This window comes from Amphiprion ocellaris, chromosome 1, assembly GCF_022539595.1.
Source record: "Amphiprion ocellaris isolate individual 3 ecotype Okinawa chromosome 1, ASM2253959v1, whole genome shotgun sequence".
NCBI classification, from domain to species: domain Eukaryota; kingdom Metazoa; phylum Chordata; class Actinopteri; family Pomacentridae; genus Amphiprion; species Amphiprion ocellaris.
Genome location: NC_072766.1, coordinates 15,054,832 through 15,074,539, shown reverse-complemented (window position 1 = coordinate 15,074,539; position 19,708 = coordinate 15,054,832). Strand labels below are relative to the sequence as shown.

At 40.7% G+C, this 19,708-nt stretch overlaps 1 protein-coding gene across 1 annotated transcript in view; it reads left to right on the top strand.

The window, feature by feature from the left end:
* The window catches only part of hipk3b (homeodomain interacting protein kinase 3b), a 44,586-nt gene that overhangs the window by 19,158 nt on the left and 5,720 nt on the right, over window positions 1–19,708 (top strand). The window contains exons 3-15 of the mRNA XM_023282938.3: window positions 8,105–8,228; window positions 12,864–12,983; window positions 13,422–13,508; window positions 13,960–14,144; window positions 14,228–14,387; window positions 15,786–15,909; window positions 16,013–16,134; window positions 16,410–16,534; window positions 16,834–17,001; window positions 17,105–17,437; window positions 17,531–17,677; window positions 18,059–18,315; window positions 19,506–19,639. Of these exons, the coding sequence (XP_023138706.2) occupies window positions 8,105–8,228; window positions 12,864–12,983; window positions 13,422–13,508; window positions 13,960–14,144; window positions 14,228–14,387; window positions 15,786–15,909; window positions 16,013–16,134; window positions 16,410–16,534; window positions 16,834–17,001; window positions 17,105–17,437; window positions 17,531–17,677; window positions 18,059–18,315; window positions 19,506–19,639 (2,086 nt within the window). The remainder of the gene's footprint in view (window positions 1–8,104; window positions 8,229–12,863; window positions 12,984–13,421; window positions 13,509–13,959; window positions 14,145–14,227; window positions 14,388–15,785; window positions 15,910–16,012; window positions 16,135–16,409; window positions 16,535–16,833; window positions 17,002–17,104; window positions 17,438–17,530; window positions 17,678–18,058; window positions 18,316–19,505; window positions 19,640–19,708) is intronic.

Sequence of the window (19,708 nt, the reverse complement as noted above, 5' to 3'; positions counted from 1 at the left end):
GTATGAGATGGAAGCAACTCCATTTTTACTGAGTCTCGTACTCACATGCTTAAGTCTCATGCTGATTACTGCAGTCTAACTCTTTGTCATGTCAGCTAGTGTCACGTGCCCGTCTAAACTGCTTCAGATGTTCAGAAATAGATGATTCTGCTGATATTGTCAAAGTGGTCAGATAGTTTTCAGATAATTTTGTGTTGATAAACAGTGTTGGGCAGTAGTGTTGCTACAATTTGCAGCATTGCTAGCTGCATTTGTGTAGCTACATTTCTTAGTGGTGTGGTGGAAATGGTGCCGTTTTCTAAATCAAGTAAGCTTTTCAATAGCAACACTCTTACTGATCAAGTTGTGCTATAGTGTCTACACAAGCTGGATTTTCCTGAGCATTTCTGAAGTGACGAGCAGAGCAGAACTTTCAATTAATAAAGCTCAGTGTGTGATGCGATCGCCAAACATGGACATAGACATGTAGCTGACAGAAGCACTTCTATATAACCGTAATATCACATGCCACTCATTAATGCAGCCTGCAAACATCAACTAGCAGGTTGTCAACAGCTAACTGCTAGCTAGCTATGTGTTTTTCACTCTCTGTAGGTGTAAAAAATATAACTAGCTTCATTTAACTTGGTGTACCTGGTACTTTAACAGACTATGTTTTCCGAGTGGCTTGCCTACCACAGTGGATAGGCACACACAGGATTGCGAGGTACAGATGTTGGAGTTATAAGGCAGTCTAGAAAATACCACTACAAAAGCTGCAACCTGATCCTAGCAGAAGCTCCAGTGGGACTGCAACCAAGAAACAACAATATCATGAACTTTGCATTTTGACAACTCTGACCTAATGCAGCATATGTGACTTGATGTATCGTTCAACTTTGCATGTATGGTACATTGTTATTCCGCCTCATTGGAGTTATGTGACGATCGGCGTTGGTTTGTCTGTCTGTTTGCCTGTTTGTTAGCAACATTACTCAAAAATAAACAAACGGATTTGGATGAAATTTTCAGGGAAGGTCAGAAAGGACACAAAGACCAAGTGATTAGATTTTAGCAGTGATACGGCTTATAGTCTGGATCCACAGATTTGCTAAAGATTTCTTGTGTTAAAGATTTTTGTGTCATTGCAAAGTAGAAGATACATACAAGTCACTGTAACTATGACTACAAGTGAACACTATGGCAGCTGCCTGCTGATGATCACATGATTGCAGTCCTACAAATTGACCATTGCTGACTTACTGGGACTTATCCGTCTGGAGTTATACAATCGACAATTGATTAAACTGTGGGGGTGTTTCCGAGTCCCATCAATTCACACTGCCTGCTACATGTTTAGGTGACGTGATTCGGTATCCGTACATAACTTAAACATGGATAACACACGCCTGTGCTCAGCGCAAGGTCATTTAGTTTTTGGGTACATCTATATTAAATGGTCACATTCTATAGTGCCGTGATTTCTGCCACGATTTTTGTCAAGATTTCAGCTGTCGGAAATGATACAACAACTGAGCAGCCATGGCGGAGTACTGCGCTGTCTGAGTGCTTTTCTTGTTGTAAAAGTGACCTTTGTCTGACTGACAGGACTCTGACACGTTAATAGATTGATATAGCCAGCAATGTTTCCTATTCTATGTCTGAAAAGGACTATATTGTGCAATGACACTACTGCTTTGCAATAAATGCTTGTTTTTTTGGCATGCTTGCCTGAGTTAGTAGCTTAACAGTTCAAACATTATAGAGAAAGTGAAAATAGCACAAAGTGCTCCAAATCTAAGATCAGTTTTGTATTCCAGAAAGTCTGTGGGTACTTGTTGTGCTTTGCAGAAATTAATGGCTTTTGTTTTAAACGTCCAAGGACTATTTGTTAAGATATCACATTGCACTGGTTTCTTTCATGACTAAGGCCACACAAAGATATTTTGTTCTCAAGGATGTGAAGTGCTGATAGCTTGCACTGTTTGCTATGTATTCTGGTAAATACTAAGCTTTGTAAAGATTTTGCTCATTAATTAAAGTGTGGGTCATTTGCTATATAAAAGCATAAGCCTATTGTATATAGCGTTGTATGTGTATCTTATTAGAATTAATTACTTGTTGATTTTAAAAGTTCAAAAAAATTATCGAGTCAACTATATTAATTATCTGACATTTACCAAACACATCCCTTAGAAGTGTCAAAGAAAGCAAATGTTTTTATTAAAAATTTTAATTTAGTTTCCTAAATTTCCTATATTTATTTTAAATACCATCTGGCATAGTTTCTTGTCACCCTTGGCCCGCAAGCAGTTCTTGTAACTAATTTCAGAATTCTTTGTTTCAACCATGAAAACAATAGAAAAGGAACACATTCCACCTGAACTGGAAAAAAAGCTTAAACACTGGCTCCATGTCAGCACATTGAGTGGTTTACATCTGTAAAATGTGTCTAAAGCCTTGTATCCCTAATCTAAGGTCTGGCCAGATCAGAGTGCAGGTGCTCCCTCCATCCTTTGCTGCACTGCCTCTGTGTTCCACTGAATAATGCAGGATGCTCTGAGAGTGTTTGGAATTACAGTTCCTGGAAAAGGCTTGCAGTAAGGCTCCATTCTTCCATTATGGACTAACCATGTTGTCAGTTTTTCTTTCTGGTCTAGCTTGCGCCACCTGCAGAGTATCAGAATGATTTTTCTATCAGAACAATTTTACTTTAAGGCCTTTGTAACCATGCGGTGGCAATGACCCCGCCCCCTTCATCTCAATGTGTAGCCACCCTTATTTGCTCTTCTCTGTGGGAGCTAGCTGGATCCCACTCTTTCACTTGATTCCTTCCTTCACGACAGAGCAGGGCGGATCAGGGGTCTATTTCTGGAGTGTGAGATAATGACCATGAATAAGAAATAGAGATGAAGTTAATTTCTCCACTCTCTGCTGTTTCCTTGTTGCAATGAATAAGACTTCTTGTGTAAGTCACAGTTTTCTGTTTTAAGTTGTAAAAATGAAAAAAAAACATCTCTACATGTAACAGGCCTGCAAATGAAAGGATCAAGGACATTTTTTGTCCCTGTTTTTGTTGTCTCACACAATTAGAGAAGAAGAATATCAGTTTTACCTCTCTACAGTGCAGAGATTAGGATGTGATTTAGCCTTGTCTGAAAAAGATGTTGAAAACAGAAGGAAAGGTTAAAGTTAAGTTAAAAAAATGCACTGTCAACAAGTCCAAAAGTTGTGTTATGAATGTCTTGTATTCCATCTTACTTAACAGTCTGGGCACCACTATACTCAGCAGCCAACTGGACTTCATACAACGATGGGACAATACAAAGATCATAGTCTTACTATGAGAACAGGAAGATACTTAATGCTGTATTTTTTTTAGTTTAGCTTGTAGGAAGAACTGATTTAGATCTGGTGAAAGCCTATTTTTGTTTCTATGAAGGGAGATCTAACAGAGCTCAGTAGAGTTTTTTAAATACTGAAGAATAAGAATGCAGACTGGATTAAGAAAGCATGTTTCAGTAGTTGTCCATCCCTAACAGGCTATCAGAATAGAATATCCAACTTATTTATGATGTTTCATTAGTTCTTAAGAACTTCTGGTTCAACAGTTTAGCATGCACACACTCCTGCATTCTGGAGTCTTGCCATGGATCATGTTTATGCTGGTTCTAGTAACTTTTCCTTGCAGTTAGGGCTGGGCGATAAATCGATTTTATCGATTAATTCGACTTTGTACTTAATGTCGATTTGTTTTGATGAAAATCGATTTTCTCATCAGCATCCGCCACCAACGCCTTCCCGCTGGGCTCCCGTAGTTCAGAGTGCGCCCCCCTCCCCCCGCGCTTGATACACAAACAACATGATGGCGAGTGGTGCAGATCTAAAGGCGTGTGTCCACTAGATGCGATTTTCCCGCACGGCAACGCACCGCATCTGAAAATCGCACGGACGGCGGGTGGTCACTAGCGGACCACAACATGGTCACATGACAGCGCTGAGCAACAGCAGGCCGCTACGTGGTCACGTGACCGAGCTTTCAGCTTGACAGTCCGGCAAACAAGTCGGATAAACACAGCGGCTCGGCCGCAAAATTTCCCTTTTATTTCAAAAAACACGTCAGCGAAAAGTATTTCTGAAAGCGCCCAGCCGTACTTGCACCTTACATTTTTTGCGGACAAGAAACAAACAATAAAGAAAGAAAAGAAGAAAGATGTAAAGCAGCTGTTTGAGGTGAAGGAGCTTAGTGAACAGGAAAAGACCTGTTTCCATTGGTCAGAGCCCTTCAACAAAGATCTACTGCTCAAGGTTGTTTGGTTTCATTTTGTGATTGTTGCTGAATATCATACCTGCAGTGTGGGCAGGTTATACTTGGCATACTGGTGTGCCTGTGCGGGGCCTGCTGTTTGTGCTGTTCTCAGCATTGTGCATTAGGGTTTGTTAGTGATGGTTTCCACTAAAGACAAGCCTGCAGCCATGCAGACTTTGTACTTCAGTAAGGCCTTGTTCTGCAGTGACCTCACAATACCAACTGTTACGAATTGCATAGTGATAAACTTATTCCCAGGATTCTTTTCTTATCTTGATGAGCATCCTTTACTTTTTTTTCTGTACAGATAGAAAGGTTGAAATACTAGAAGTGAGCTGTGAACTTTTTTTTAAAACAGAACATCTGACTATGCTGTCAGCAGATGTAGAAAGCTCTTTGAAGACACGTCTTTTTCCCCTCTACTGCCTCTGATGGTGTGTTTCACAGATCACACATGAGCCTCTGGAAACCTCTGACGCTGTGAGGAGAAAGTAATATTGCAAACAACTCGTGTCTCACTCATGGTCATTCATTTTCAACCAGTTCAGTAGCATCAGTCAACAGGCCTAATATGCGACCTTTTGTCTTGTGACTGAGGAAACACATGTTCAGCTTTTGTAAATTTGCAGCACACTGAAGCATTTAAGGCAGTCTGAATGTATTTTGTAGACTGTAAAAGTAAATTGATGTTGCATTGATCTGTGTAGTAGTCAGATTTTGTTGGTTTTCAATGAATCACTGCCTGTTTGTGTGTACCTATGAGACATGGAGTCATTGCGTGTGATATTTGTAGTTTTGGGTACGTGTATGTCAACTTGACCACAATAATTTTATTCATCAGTTCATCTGTAATGTGCAAGTGCTGATTAGGTGCACTTTATGTTGTCATTTGTCTTTGGCAGTTGTGTTAGTTCACTAACATCTGTTCATTCCTTGTCTGTACCTACTTAGTCCTGTTGTGTTGCATGAAGTTGGAGTATGTGATACACTTGACAAAAGGCAGGATACTCGTCTGTCGCCTTGCTTTTTGTTGTACCTGTGTGTTTCTTCTGTGATTCTTTCACGTGGCAGCAAACAGTCACGAGGCTTCTGCTCCTCCAGCTTTTACTGGCCCCTCAGCTTGTACGTCATATCCTCAGGATGGAAAACAGATTTGGTTTCATAGGAGGGCTGTGAGGCTCGAGTTGCGTTGATTAGAACGGAGCCGTGCAACCATGGCAACATCCACTTATCCCCCCAAACCAAAGGAGGGAGACCTGCTGTTTTCTATTTTGCTCTCTTTATTTCAGTTTGTGATTGTACGTATTGCACTGCTATTGTGCATTCAGTGGGGAAAGGTATGACCAAAAGCATGAAAAGAAAATATCAATGCGACTGTCCTCTACATCCAAAAACACTTTAATCTTTGGAGGAATCTTTAATAAACACACGAGGAAGAGCAAAACATAAGGTGATTTATGAAGGTTCTCTTTTTTTCTCTTGATCTCTGTCTAGGGGTTGATGACTGTTATTACCAAAGCCACCTGCTTTTATTGGCATGATTGTTTTAAAGGGATGTGTTCTTCTGGGCTGCAAGATTTTGGAGACGGCCCAGACCAATCTAATGGTTGTATTACATGCTGTCATGGATGAAATGCTGCAGCCCCCAGTCAGTCTGTATGCTGACCTATTGTATATCACATTGAAAATATCGTGTAATAACCCATGTAAGGCCATAGTATTGAGTTGTCGTAGTACTTCAATTTTGCGTTGGACCCAGTTAGTTTTTTGTTTTTTTTTTACTTTTGGAAATTAAGTGCTTTTCATAAAAGCAATCTATTGCAGCATGTATAAATGCTCGAAACCAGTGACTCTTGAATTGACTGATCACATAGGGGTGCCATAAATAAGTTGGAGATATTGGTGAACTTTAACTGTTGCCAGGGCCAGAGCTTCAGTTTTCTGTTAAAGGGTGGGTGGCTTCTAACAACTAAACCTACCCAGTGGTACATTGTAGCACTTTTTGTATATAACACTTTTCATTCAAAGTGCACACCAACTGCACTAGACCACAAATGGTACAGCTTTTTTATCAGCCTTGTGTCCCGGTGAATTCAAGAATGTGTCGATATGTGACATCTCTTTCCTCACACCTCGAGGGAAAACCTTTTCCTTATAAATAGGACATGCCTGTGAGGCTGACGTGGTTGGAATAACTGCCTGGTTGGTTTTCTGATGCTATGTTGGCCACTGCACCAGCTGTTGCTTTCGTGCTTGCATTTGTTGTGATAAAATTGTCTTGAACTTAATTTAGCAGGTCTTAGGTATGTTGTTGATATAATGATCATCGGCTCCTCAGCCAGTCTTGAGATAATTTTAGTGTTCTGGATTGTTTCATGTTGGTAAATGGTTTGTTGAGGGTATGTCTAGTGTATGCTGAACGGAAGTGAAATGTATCTCTAATTTCTCAAGTTTCTTTCACCAGTGTAATCTTAGGGTTAGGTTATTCTGAGCCCTGTTGTCATCTATACAGGCAACATGGATATTTTTTTACTGCTGTAATTAATATGAGCATGATCTCATATGTATATAACAAAGTCAATACATTTATAGTCTATATATATTAACTTTGTTCATAGACTAAATAGTTATGTTGAATTATACCTCAGCACTGTTGAGGCATATAATAATTTATGTGAGTGAAAATGTGGCCAAGCCAAGCACATATTGCTTCACAACAGTATTACTATTCACCATTATCTGCTTGCTACACTTAGAAAGTAATTCTCCAAAGACCGCTTTCTGAATTTTAATTTAGCATGTTCAGTCTGTGTTCTAGATATTCCGTGTGTCTTATTGATTTTAATGAGGTCCGAGGTCAACATTGTGCAGAAAAGCTTGTATCGGACGAAAGAGCTCTGAATACTTTATTCTGTCAGTGCTCTGTCAGAGTTATAGGCTTTGTGGTGTATTCTAAACACTGATTTCTTGACTGTCAGCATGTCTTACCTACATTGGTGCTGACAGGCCTGCGTCACCACAAGTCATTCCTTTGATGTGGTGTTACTGTGCTATTATGGATAAGTAAGACTGAGCCAGCAAGTAGGTGAAGACGTAGTGACTGTGCTTGTTATTTTCTATCAGCCTAGAGCAGATACAACAGCCTGTCAAAGCTCTGATCCTAGCCTGGCTGACCTGCTAACCCACTGGCACAGCCTGCTGATGCTTGGTGACTCTAGTACATGCACAACACTGGCTTACAAGTCACTTGGCACTGTAACCCACGTACCACACAGTCCCATCTGACGGGCCATCATCAGAAATTCCATGACATTGCTAAAAAGGGATTTTTATTTGCTCAAGATATCAGCATCAGTTTAAATAGCCAAAAAAACAAAACAAAAACAAATTCAGAAATGAATTGTGAAATTCAGAAAAACAAAAGGGTATGAAGTGTTTTTAGGTGCATGAATTACGTGTACAGCTATTAAAAATATAGGCAGTTATCACTCTCACTCTTAAATATACACAGTTTGGGCTCTATAAAACAGAAAGTTACTATTCTTCTCTGAAAAGTAGAGCAGGCTGGTTGCTAAATATGAGTGATATACGTTATATAACGATGCACTTCAGAATCTTGTCTGTCTAATGGAAGAATGAATTTATGTTTGTAAGTTTTGTGTAACGTTTTTGCAAAGCTAGGAAAAAAATTATTTATTTGACAAAGTTTATAAGAAATATTCTTACATACAACCATACTTCATATTGAAAAACTTTGATATTTAATGTTGGTATTGTGCTTCTATAGACTAACAGTGTGTGTTGTCTACTCCACAGGGCTCCAGAGATTATTTTGGGATTGCCGTTTTGTGAAGCCATAGACATGTGGTCCCTAGGCTGCGTTATAGCTGAACTTTTTCTGGGCTGGCCTCTTTACCCTGGGGCCCTGGAGTATGACCAGGTAAATAACCATCTTCTGACCTCTCACTTTTTTTCAGCCACTGGCTCTTGGCTCATCATTTTGTGGGAGTTCCTGCTTCTCCATCCTCTCTGCCTTCTATGACTCAATCTCTCCTCTGCACCATCTCCACATGGAAACTGTTTTCTTCAGGGGATCTGTTTTTGTAGTGGGCCTTCCCTCTGTTTAAGTTTTAGCCTTTCTACCGCCTCTTCTCCCATCTCCCATCATTCCCTTTCCCTCCCACCCATCCTTACATGACACACGTGGCTGTCTTTTCTGTCCCTCTTTTTCTTATTTTTCTTCTCTATTTTTCCATTATTCTCTGTATTTTCCAATCAAAGCAACCCACGGAAGAGTGGGTTCAGTGTGTTTGTTGTTGAGTTTGCATGCGATTCAACTTTCTATTCCAGACTTGCCTTCGGGTTACTCACTGTTGAAGTTTGTGTAATATATGATCCCCTTCTACTTTTGTCCAAATTTCCCAAATGGAGTGTTTCAAGTGAGTCATATGCAGACAGGACCTTCATCAGCAGAGTTTAGGGCAGATGATTTGAAGTGAAGACAAGAACATAGTGTATACAGTTAAATAAATGGTCACGTGTGTGACATCTAGGCCCCAATGCTGTCTTAAGAGTACTGGAGAGATTTCTTGTATGACAGCATTGATGGGAGAATGTTTTGAGATTTAGGGAAATAAAAAAGTTAATGCATATTTACACACCGAAAGGGAGATGGTGATGAATTGTTTCAGCAAAGAAAGAGCCAGAAGGCTTAAGTGACTTACAGTATAGAAACATATGATTAAAAAAAAAAAAGAAAATAGAATGCAGTATGCACTATTTTCTTGGTGACATACCGATTCTAAGGATTATATCAGCTGATGTCTGTGACAGTGGGCAAAAGGGTATATTGTTGTGATTGATGGTATGTCTATTAAAAGTTGTTGTATGCCTGCCCCTCCCAGTAGAGACCTGACAGTGTCTTCCCAGGACTAGACTGATCTGGGCTTATGTTGAGCGGCTTTCCTCTGCCCTGGAGCCCCATCTACTCAAAGCCTGCCAACAGAGCCTCAGTCAGATCCTTCTCTGTTCCTTGCAGCACCCTACATTACAGCACTCAGCCCCACTGCCCTCTGCACTCATACCAAGATATTTTTATGCCCTGGCATCATTTTTCACTCTCCCCAGGACTGAGACAGGAGGGATAACTCAACACCTCCGAAAGACATTTGACTTGGGCACAGCAGCACAAGTCTAAATATGATTAATCTGTTTTTGTAGGAGCCAGTCAGCATGTCGCAAAGCTGCTTTAGCAATATCTGGGGGGAACCTCCTCGATTTAGTAAGGGACTGCTTGGAGTTGATGAGGGGACGTGGGTGGATGGGATAGCCAGGGAGCTGAGTGAGACAATGAAATAAAAAGCAAGGCAGGAAAGGAATCAGAAGAATGTAGTTTGTATTAGATGGATGTCAGAACCAACTGTATGTAAATGTATAACTGATCTGAAATTCAAATACAGTGTGAACACTGGTGGTGGATTGTAGCAGAGGGTGTGAGTATTTTAATGGAGAAAACGTGACTGAGGAGAATTCATCGCTTTAGGTTTCAGCTTGTTGGCTCTTGTTCCAATCATGTTACTGTCTATTATTGTCTGGTAATTAAAATACTTGCAGCGTATTTTAACCTTTGGATGCTCTCCATGAAGCCTGATTTACTACCCCTGGCCTGGCCCCTGTGCCTCTTTAGAAATTAGTAATTGAATCCCTGTGTTTTTTGACAGAAACTGTTGTTACTGAACTGTGCTGTGACGCCCACCCCATGTCTTCCTTTGCCAAGACTGCCCACTGGCATGAAGGGTTTTCCATTTGGTTATGGAATTGCCCAAGGAATGAGCAAACCAAGTACACACAAAATAATTATTTTTTCAACTAAATCGTCGTCACTCAGTCTGTGTCTCTTCTGTTGCTTATAACCAGCAACAGTTTCCATCAGTGACACGAAAATGTGATTTCAAATTACATTCAATTTTAGAAGTCTTTATGATTTAGGAGAACCTAATTGCCAACCCTTTTGTTCAAGCATGTTTAATGAAAAGATTATCAAGGTACTCAAATGAAAATTAATCAGAAAATGTTTGATTTTTAAGCAACCAGTCCAAGAGTTTCATTATATTATATAAACTTATATGATAAATTTTAGATTTAGATACCAGTGATGCAAAATTAATTTCTAAGGTTCAGTACATGATTAATCATACATTGGCACTGACTGTGCTAACTGAGCTTTTCAACAGCAAGGCAGCTGACTCCTGGTGTGAGGTGTCATCTAGGGGTCAGAGGCTGGTTTGGCAGGAGCTGACTGAGCTGCTGCCACCCCGTCTTCCCCCATTTCTTCTTATCTTTCTGCCTGGGGTCTTGTTCCACCCCACACAGCATATTGTATTTATAACTCTGGCTCCTCCTCTGCCCATTCCCTCCTCTTGCTTCCCCCTCTCCTTACCTCATCCTGTAGTCACACCATCCTTTTCTTTACTAGTACACGAGGCTGCTTATTTCTTTGATTTGACAATTGTCACGATTCAGACAGTCTCTTCAGACTAAATATTAGTGACTATAATTAGCCAAAACGTTGTAGTCTTGGCTAAAACTCCATCCCCAATATTTTTTTTTCTCCAGGATCTTTTTATCCTCTTTACAATCTCTGTGCCTTGACTTTTTAGGGTTCCTGACCCATGTCAGTCAGTGTACACAGTTGCAGGGACCAAAATCAGCTTTTTTTTCCCTTTTTCTTTGGGTGTCGGCCTATCTGGCAACCTAGAGAAGAGTAAGAGGGTGTAGGCAGGCTCAGTGGAAGCAAAAAAAAAAAAGATTTGGGTTAGTGAAGGTTAGAAGTGTCAAGACTGTGGAAGGAATTACCCTCTTTGTTAGCTGGTTCAAACTGTACCCCAATGTCAGTGTTGTGAATAAGATTTGTAAAGCACTCAGCAGGTAGGAGGGTGTGGGTGCGTGATTCTCAGTTGAGATGTGCGCTTATTTATTATCGTGAGGAATGGCATTGAACTGCATCTTTTATAGTGTGTACTGTTATCTGGACTGTCATAAAATGAAGGCTGTCCGTGCTTCCTGTCTGCTCTGCAGCAGGCCCAGGCTCGCAAGATCGTTGTTTTGTAAAGCCGTAGCTTTGCACCAGTGATCTCACTGGTTTTTGAACTCTCTGCAGAGACACGCCTTTGAGGAAAAATAAGGGTTTTCCCATCAGAAGAATTTTCCCATCCACACACATTGGTGTTATGTTTAGTGTCTGTTGCTGTTTGCATGACGCTGTGGAACGACAGCAAAGCTACAGAGTATTATGAATGTGAAAGTACAGCTATTTAGTCATGGTACTTTCAGGGTAAAGTTGGTTGGAATGGACAGTTTCAGTAATCCTTGGTTATAGTGTGAATAGAAGTGCAAGAAAGAAAACAGCATGTATTGGGAATATTACTAAAGGGAAGAGTTCCAAAAGGGAAAGAAAAATGCACAGTGATGCAGTGTGTTGTTTAACAGTTGGTTGTTAGGGTAGCAAAGTCTCCTAAAGTGATTACTTTCATCATGCATGCCATCAGAACACCAATGAAAGCATTGCTTTATTGTAACCTCATATATAACTAACAAACATGGCCAAACTAATCCATATAGATGGATATTTTCATCTGATACAAGCACATTGGAGCATTTCCCAGCACCAAAGTGATATAAGCTAACCCTCAAGCACCACACTGGCCTCAGATGAACACATTTTTGCAAAAAAAAAAAAAAAAAAAGACATCAACAATAACATAGGTTGCACAAATGTGGAATAGAAATTAAGAAGTGCGGCCATGCAACGTTTTAGTGTTTTTATGTTAATCTGTTAAATGGTATATGTGTAATGACTACTTCATAAGCTTCATTGCTCTTCCAGTGTGACCCAGTCTGGCTCTTTGCTTCTTAGCCACGCTGAATCTCTAATGATTGTTGTTCTTTACACTTGGGTGTGATTGACGTCAGCTAGGCTTCTCACTGCTCTCCTCTCATAAACCTGTGTATGACATTCTTGTCCCACAGCATCTGACTGACATGCGTCATTGCCGAGGAAGGCGTTTTGACATTGAGACTATACAAACCTTGTTATCAGAGTTTACATGAAAAGACCCTGACATCTTTCAGAGATCATCAACACAATCTCCACTCAGTAGAGGGGTCTTATTTGAGTCTAGAGATTTCTCAGGAATGTGCCATCTTCAAGGTCTCTGCAGCTGTTCCCACTATGCACACATCCACACACTGTTACTCGGAGGGACTTGATAGTGTGATGTCACTGTGAATGGCCTTGTAAATTATTATAAGTACATAAGAGTGCTGCAGTGATATGTTAATTTCAGAGCGTGAGTGATGGAGAAATTACAGATACCAGTGAAAACACAACCTTCATTGTTCAAGTGACATGTTTAGAATGAAGATAGATTTTAAGTATTTATTCTAAAAGTATGGTATCCGCAACTTTAAAAAAAAATTCCACCTTGAACATGTCACCTTTTTCCATAGCTACAAGATTTATTTGCTTTATTCATTTTCTCGTTCCTCACTCCTCTTCTCTCCTTATGTCTAATAGATTCGCTACATTTCTCAGACACAAGGTTTGCCGGGAGAACATTTATTGAATGCAGGGACAAAGACAGCGCGGTTCTTTTGCAAAGAGTCCGACTCACCTTATGCAGCATGGAGACTAAAGGTGAGAAATATTTACACCCCAGACACATAGGCAACTACAATTACTTATTTAAAACCAGTCATTTTTGAGCTTAAAACTTAAGGCCAAAAGGGGAATATCATAGGTCCACTCAAATTCAGTTGGCAAATAGGATCAAGCCATATAGAAAACAACAGTTTGCAACTCATATTTCAGTTTAGGATTATTTTTTTCCTCATTTTTTTTATGAGCAAATTTACTAGCAGATGTATTAGATTTTGTTAGCCTTAGCCATAAAGGCATACATTGTTTCTCTATTTTAGCATCTGGAGCTATAAATATAAGGTTTCAGATTTTCCTACATAGCATAATTTATGCAATTTATGAGAACATAAACTGTTAAAGACCATAACTGACTGCAGCAACTGCACCACTAAATCTAGAACTTATGTCCTCACTAAACATTTTTTTATCCTATAGTCAACAGATGAGCACGAGACGGAGACGGGAATGAAATCAAAGGAAGCGAGGAAGTACATCTTCAGCTGTTTGGATGACATAGCGCACGTATGTTCAGCTGCTCAAACCACAATGTACTTAACAGGACTTCAGAGGAAGTTCAGCTTCAAATGTTTAGAGGTTGTTGGCTGCTAGGCCTTTACCGGAAGAAGTACAGGCACAGCAGTGTGAAGTGAACAGAGCATACACGTTGTTACTATGAAATAAATTACTGATTATACCTTCCCTTCAGTTCAATGCTAAAATTAGATTTAAAGAAGGTGTCACTGACTCAGAACAGACCACAGGTGGAAATTCCCCCAGTGACTATCAGTGCCTGTTCAGGTCTGTACTTTTTTTTAAGTCAGAGGAGATTCTAGTGAAATGGTATTCATCACTAATGGGTTCTCATTCTTAGAAAATGACTGTTGTATATATATACACACACATACACACACATATATATTTATATATATTCTCTGTATTTTGTCAAACGTCTTAACAAATGTTTGTATTACAGGTGAACCTGATGATGAATTTGGAAGGTAATGACTTGCTAGCGGAGAAGACAGACCGCCGGGAGTTTGTTGGCCTGTTGAAGAAGATGCTGTTGATTGATGCAGAAGAGAGAATTGCCCCTGCCGATGCTCTCAGCCACCCCTTTGTGACGATGCAACATCTGCTCGACTTTCCCCATAGCAACCAGTGAGTCCGCTTTGCTTCCTGTTTTCAGATAGGTTGTCATTTTCAGCCTGGTACCTAACTCTGTGTCACTCCTCTGTCCATAGTGTGAAGTCATGTTTCCACATCATGGATGTTTGCTGGACTCGTCCCAGTGCATATGAGGCTGCCAACCGAAATAAAGGTCCTTTCGTCAGACCAGTTAGTACAACCGCTGCTGCCTCAGCCAATCACCCTTTCAGCAAAATCACTGCTGTCCATGCTCCAGTAAGTTCTTCAGGGTGTATTTGCATAATTATCTGTCACTTCCACTTCTCTTTTTTTTCTGCTCAATCAAAGAAATCAATAGATCTGGGAGTTAAAGCATCTTGAAACAAAGAAACCAAATCAGTAACAACAATGTATGTGTCATTTATTGTCCTGCTTACTGAATTGGAAATCTAAAAAAATATCATGCTATCATGTTTTGTTCTGTTTATTTTCCCCTGTGAAGACTCATCATGTAGACAATTTCCTTGCTTTATATTGTTTTTTTGTATGCCAGCTTGCTCGTCTTATTGCGTCCTCGCACTGCTGTCATGGCAACAAAATCACGTCATGTTTCTGAGGTCATGGCAACAGTGCAAATCAGTGTTGTTGCCGAGGAGAAAAGAGGAGCTGACCCTTTTTTCGGCTTTGGATCTTTATCATGCAAAACATCTTAAAGTCTGTTTAAAAGCCATTATGCATTAGATGAAATCTGAAAAAGTGTCCAGTAATGTGATATCACTTGAAACACAATGGAATGATGACTACATATGTGCTCATCAGTACAGAAGATAATATTAGGAGTCTTTCCTTGTCAGAGTTGAAACCTGATGAAAGAATGCTTGGTCTCGTGTTGTAAAACTAATAAACTGTAATTTCTGTTATGTTTCTACAGCAGTATAGAAAGTGGTAAATCAGGAGATTTTTTTACAGGAAAATGTTGTGGCTTTTTTTTAGTATTTCACACCTGAAAGGCTGCTTTGTGTTTACTGTCATGTGTGTGGGGGCTGGGCTACATGCAGGAGCTGTAGCAGAACAATATAGCCCTAGTTCTCGTTAGCCAATAAATGTGATTATACCCAGGCACGAGAGCAGCATGAGTAGTGAAGCAAAGGCACATGCTTGGCTGTTTATCCCTCAGGCCTGCCTGAAAGAGTAAGTTCAACATTGTTTGACAACCTTTTAATTATCCAGCTTTAAAAAGAAATGAAACCTTGGTGAACCTGGATAATTTTGTTTCACAAAGATAGCCGTGAGTCTGTAGATGAGCATGTTCATACAGGTGTGTAACCATATACAATATCAACAGTCCTTAAAGCACAGTGATTTCATTTTTTCAGGAATTTGTAGGGAGGTCTTAAATATTTTTAGATTCAGCATTCTGAACTTGGACATCTGCTGTGCATTATGGGGTTATGTTGGTGATCTGCCCTTGCCACTGTCTGTTGACTCCTAAACTAGGGTTTTTCCTGAAGTTAACTTAATGATCTCTCCCTACAAGACAGATTCCTGGGTTCTCTCTGGCTGAAAAATAAACTGCTGTTGACAGACACGTCGCCATCTACTGGCTCTTGAGTGCTATTGTTAAATATTTAACACATCAGAAAAGTCCAGTCATGTCACTTTATCCATTTACAGGGCTTAGCTCCTTCAGCGCCCTCAGTGATGCATCCTGGGATACCACTGCAGACAGGAAGTGCTCAGTTCGGATGCAGTGAGTCATTTCAGCAGGCCCTTATTCTATGTCCCCCAACCATTCAAGGTAAAACATGCAAACCTTCATTTTGCATTTTTTGTATTATTGTTTCTGGAGACTAGACTAAACATCTTGAAGACTGATATTTTCATGTCCCCTGTCCCTGCAGGCATCCCTGCCAACACAGCTAAACCAGCAGGCTATTCGGTTCGAATGGAGGCTTCTGTGCCTCTGGTCACTCAAGCACCCTCAATCCAGCCCATACAAATAAGACCTGGAGTGATCACACAGGTAAGGTGGTAACAAGGATAAGAATGATGATAAGAATGATGACAATAGTAATCAAAAAACATTTAGGGACAGCTTGTCTTAATAGTTTCCATTTTTATAAATTATGCATGAATCAGGGTCATGTAATTCTTTCAAAATGACACATACCAAGAATCTCATGTATGTGTTTGTTAATGAAATTCAAACTTGCTCTTTGATGTGCAAGCTGATGAATGCATCACTGAGCGAAAAATTTTGCAATGATGCAACTGCTCTGCTACTCTTCACTCATACAGGCCTGGTCGAGCCGTGCACAGCAGATTTTGGTCCCAACTTGGCAGCAGGTGACATCAGTGCCCCCCCCACCAACTACTTTGGCGTCTGACACTGTGGCGGGCTCACAGAGATTGAGTGACTGGGGGTAGGAAATTTGTCTTTTTCTGAAGTTATTAAACAACATCTTTTTGATATATCATCTATATTCTTTTATGTGTATTCATATTCCTATAGTGCAGTATTTCATAAAACAGTATTTATTGCTCCTTAATACCTTTAGTTGCTATGCATCAGGAATGGCTGTACTGCTGTGATACCGAACGCTTGCTCCCCTGAATGTTAATGATCCATGAGTCATACATGTCCTTTGACCGAGACCGTTTTGTCAGTAATGGCGCTGAAGGCTTTTGGCTCAATTTGCAATGTTCGGTGTTCTTATTGCAGGAAAGTGCGTCCCCATGGTAACCATTACAGCTCCATGATTGCACACCCTCAGCCATTCTTAACCAACCAAATGACCATGTCCACCCACCAGCCAATCAACATAGGCATTGCACATGTGGTGTGGCCACAGCCAGCTGCCAACAAGAGAGCCAAGCCTAGTGTGAACAGGTACGACACATGGGTTTATTCTTATGAAACTAAGACATGTAAACATGCATTAAAAGGTGTTTTTCCTTCTGAATCTGACATATTCTTTTCTGTTCTCCTGTAGGGGCAGCAACATTTTCCAAAATACAAACATCCAAAATTTAGCATGTCAGTCCCCAAAGATGGCCGATACAGCAAAGAATGTGGACGAGGTAGAGGAGGAGGAAGCCAGATGTCCAGAGGAAGGACACACTGTTAGAGAGGAGCAAAGAACAGAGCAGGTAGAGGAGGATGATGAGGAGAACTGCTGTAAAGTGGAGCCAGACTGTGAGGAGCTTTCAGTGTCGCAGGAGCAGCGGCAGGCCATGGTGATCTCTGACCTAGCTAGCCCAACAGTTAGTGTCATCAGTATTAGCAGTGATGAGGAGGAGAGTGCACAAAGACACTCGATGGGGGAGTGAGTATTCACCATCAGAGTTCTTCTCATAATACTTCTGTAACGGTTCTAAGAATTGTATGTCTGATTTGGTTTGTGTTGCTATGCACACAGGTGTAAGGGCAGCGCAGATTGTGAGGCGTGTCAGAGCACCGTCAGTATGGAGAGAGTGTGTTCTCTTAGCAGTCCAGACAGTACGCTCAGCACCAGTTCTTCAGCCTCAGCCCAGTCCAGCACCTCACCCTGCAAACACCCAAACAGGTAAAGCCAAGATGGCAGATTCCGACAGTGCTTAATGTAGACAGGATATCTGCAGGTTTTAAAATTTTTAAGGTCAAGTTATTAAGTGTTATTAAAGTGTTAAATCTCTTCTCTCACTGGCTTTTTTTTTTGTTTTTTTGACTGAGCAGTCTATAGTCCACATTACAGACATGGCATTTACTTTAATCATACTAATGACTTTTATACTTTGGGCAGTGCTTTGATGAAACAGGTAATAAGTAACATGAATTTTAAAGTCTGAAGTTTAACTTGGTAAACCCTGCAGCAACTCTGACAGATGTTTTGAGTGGTCTTGTGGTAGTTGCTACACTGCAACAAAAATAGAGTGAAGTCCCCACTTCATCGCTTGTCCTTTTGCAGCATGTCAGACGACGAACAGGAGAGTGGGTGTGACACAGTGGACAGCTCTCCTGCCTCGCACACCTCTGGCCACAGCAACAGTCCCTTCGCAGAGCGGCGCTACATCGCTGACAGCAACCAGAACTGTGAGCCCCGTGTTGCATGCGTTGCCCCAGAGACTGAGCCCAGCAAGCCAACAGTTCGTACTGTTGTGGTGCCTCCAATGCGGGTGCAGAACAACAACAACCATGCTGTCAGTGAAACACCTGGCAACACAGGTATTACTGAATACATGATACACTGGTAACATAAATGCATTCAATCTTCTTCTTATTTGACTCTGACTTGAAGATCCAACAATGTGTCAAACTTATTGACTAAAATGAATGATTATTTGTATACTTAAAACTGCTGAAACTGACTGGCCATTCGAGTGTTAGTTCCCTCTAAATCTAAGGTATTGTTAGGAATAAAGTAGATCACGGGGCATCTTTTCCATGACACTTAGCAAGTGGATGAGCAGGTCATGCACTTGTAGCTCAAAGGTCTAGTCAACACTGCTGCTGTCTGCTCCACAGGTCACATGGCTTGGGATTATGCTGTTTTAGTGGGCCACAGAGGTTCTCACAGGTGATTATGGTTTACCTGCCATGACGTATCTGCTCTGAATACTGGAGTGGATATTTGTTTGTTGTTTTCTTGCTCTGGCTCCAGACTGGCTCTGACAACCCCTTTATCTGTGTGGTTGTGCTTTACTTAAAACTGCATAAGACATGCGTAATTCTTCCGAAGTGTTTAATATCCTGAATAAAATATTCAAAACATACATGCCTTCAGCAAATAAATGTTTACGTAATGTTTCTTTCAGGTGTTAAAGTGGAATTACGCATGCTATATGCAGGCTTTTGTAACAGCTGTGGTCCGTGGGATGCTGGGCACCAGAGTTCATATAAGAGCTACCTTTTTATAGGTCTTTTAAAGTGGAGGGTTCAACTGTAAATCCTCCGAGAAAATCATACAGACTCATATTGCTTGTCATGTCAAAGGCATCTCCCTCCCCAACCTTCAAAACTATTGCAACTAAAGCCCCACATAAAAGGGCACAGCTTCTTATTTTAGAGAGGCCAGTTGTATTTATAGCTAATGGTCTGACCCTGCTATAAGCTCTGTGAACAAGCTTAGTTACAAACCCCTCCCAGATCCCCAAAACATATCTATTTATAACCATTAGGTCAGAGGATAGATACCACAATATTTAAAGGTTTGGAACGGATCAAACACAGCTGAAATTACTGATAAGCCTACAGACCCTCTTGCCACAAAATTTGCCCTTTCTGTGGTTGCAGTCAGATACAATCTCTGGCTCAATCTTGTTTGCTTCTTATTTACATTCTGACAATGTAAACAGGGCACCACAATTTCTGTGTTTACATATGTAATCTAGATGTTTTTGTGCTCTCATCTCCAGAGTCTTCATGCCAGTCCAAAGGGCGAGGCATTCCTGGGCGACAACATCACCTCTCCACTCCCCTCCTCAACAGGCCGCAGAAAATCACCCCTGCATTCCAGCCTCAGCAACAGCAGCCTATTGGCTTTGGGCAGGTGAGCACATGCATGTAGTAAACATGCACAAAAGCAAGAAAACATTTTTTACTACCATTTAAGAGGTTA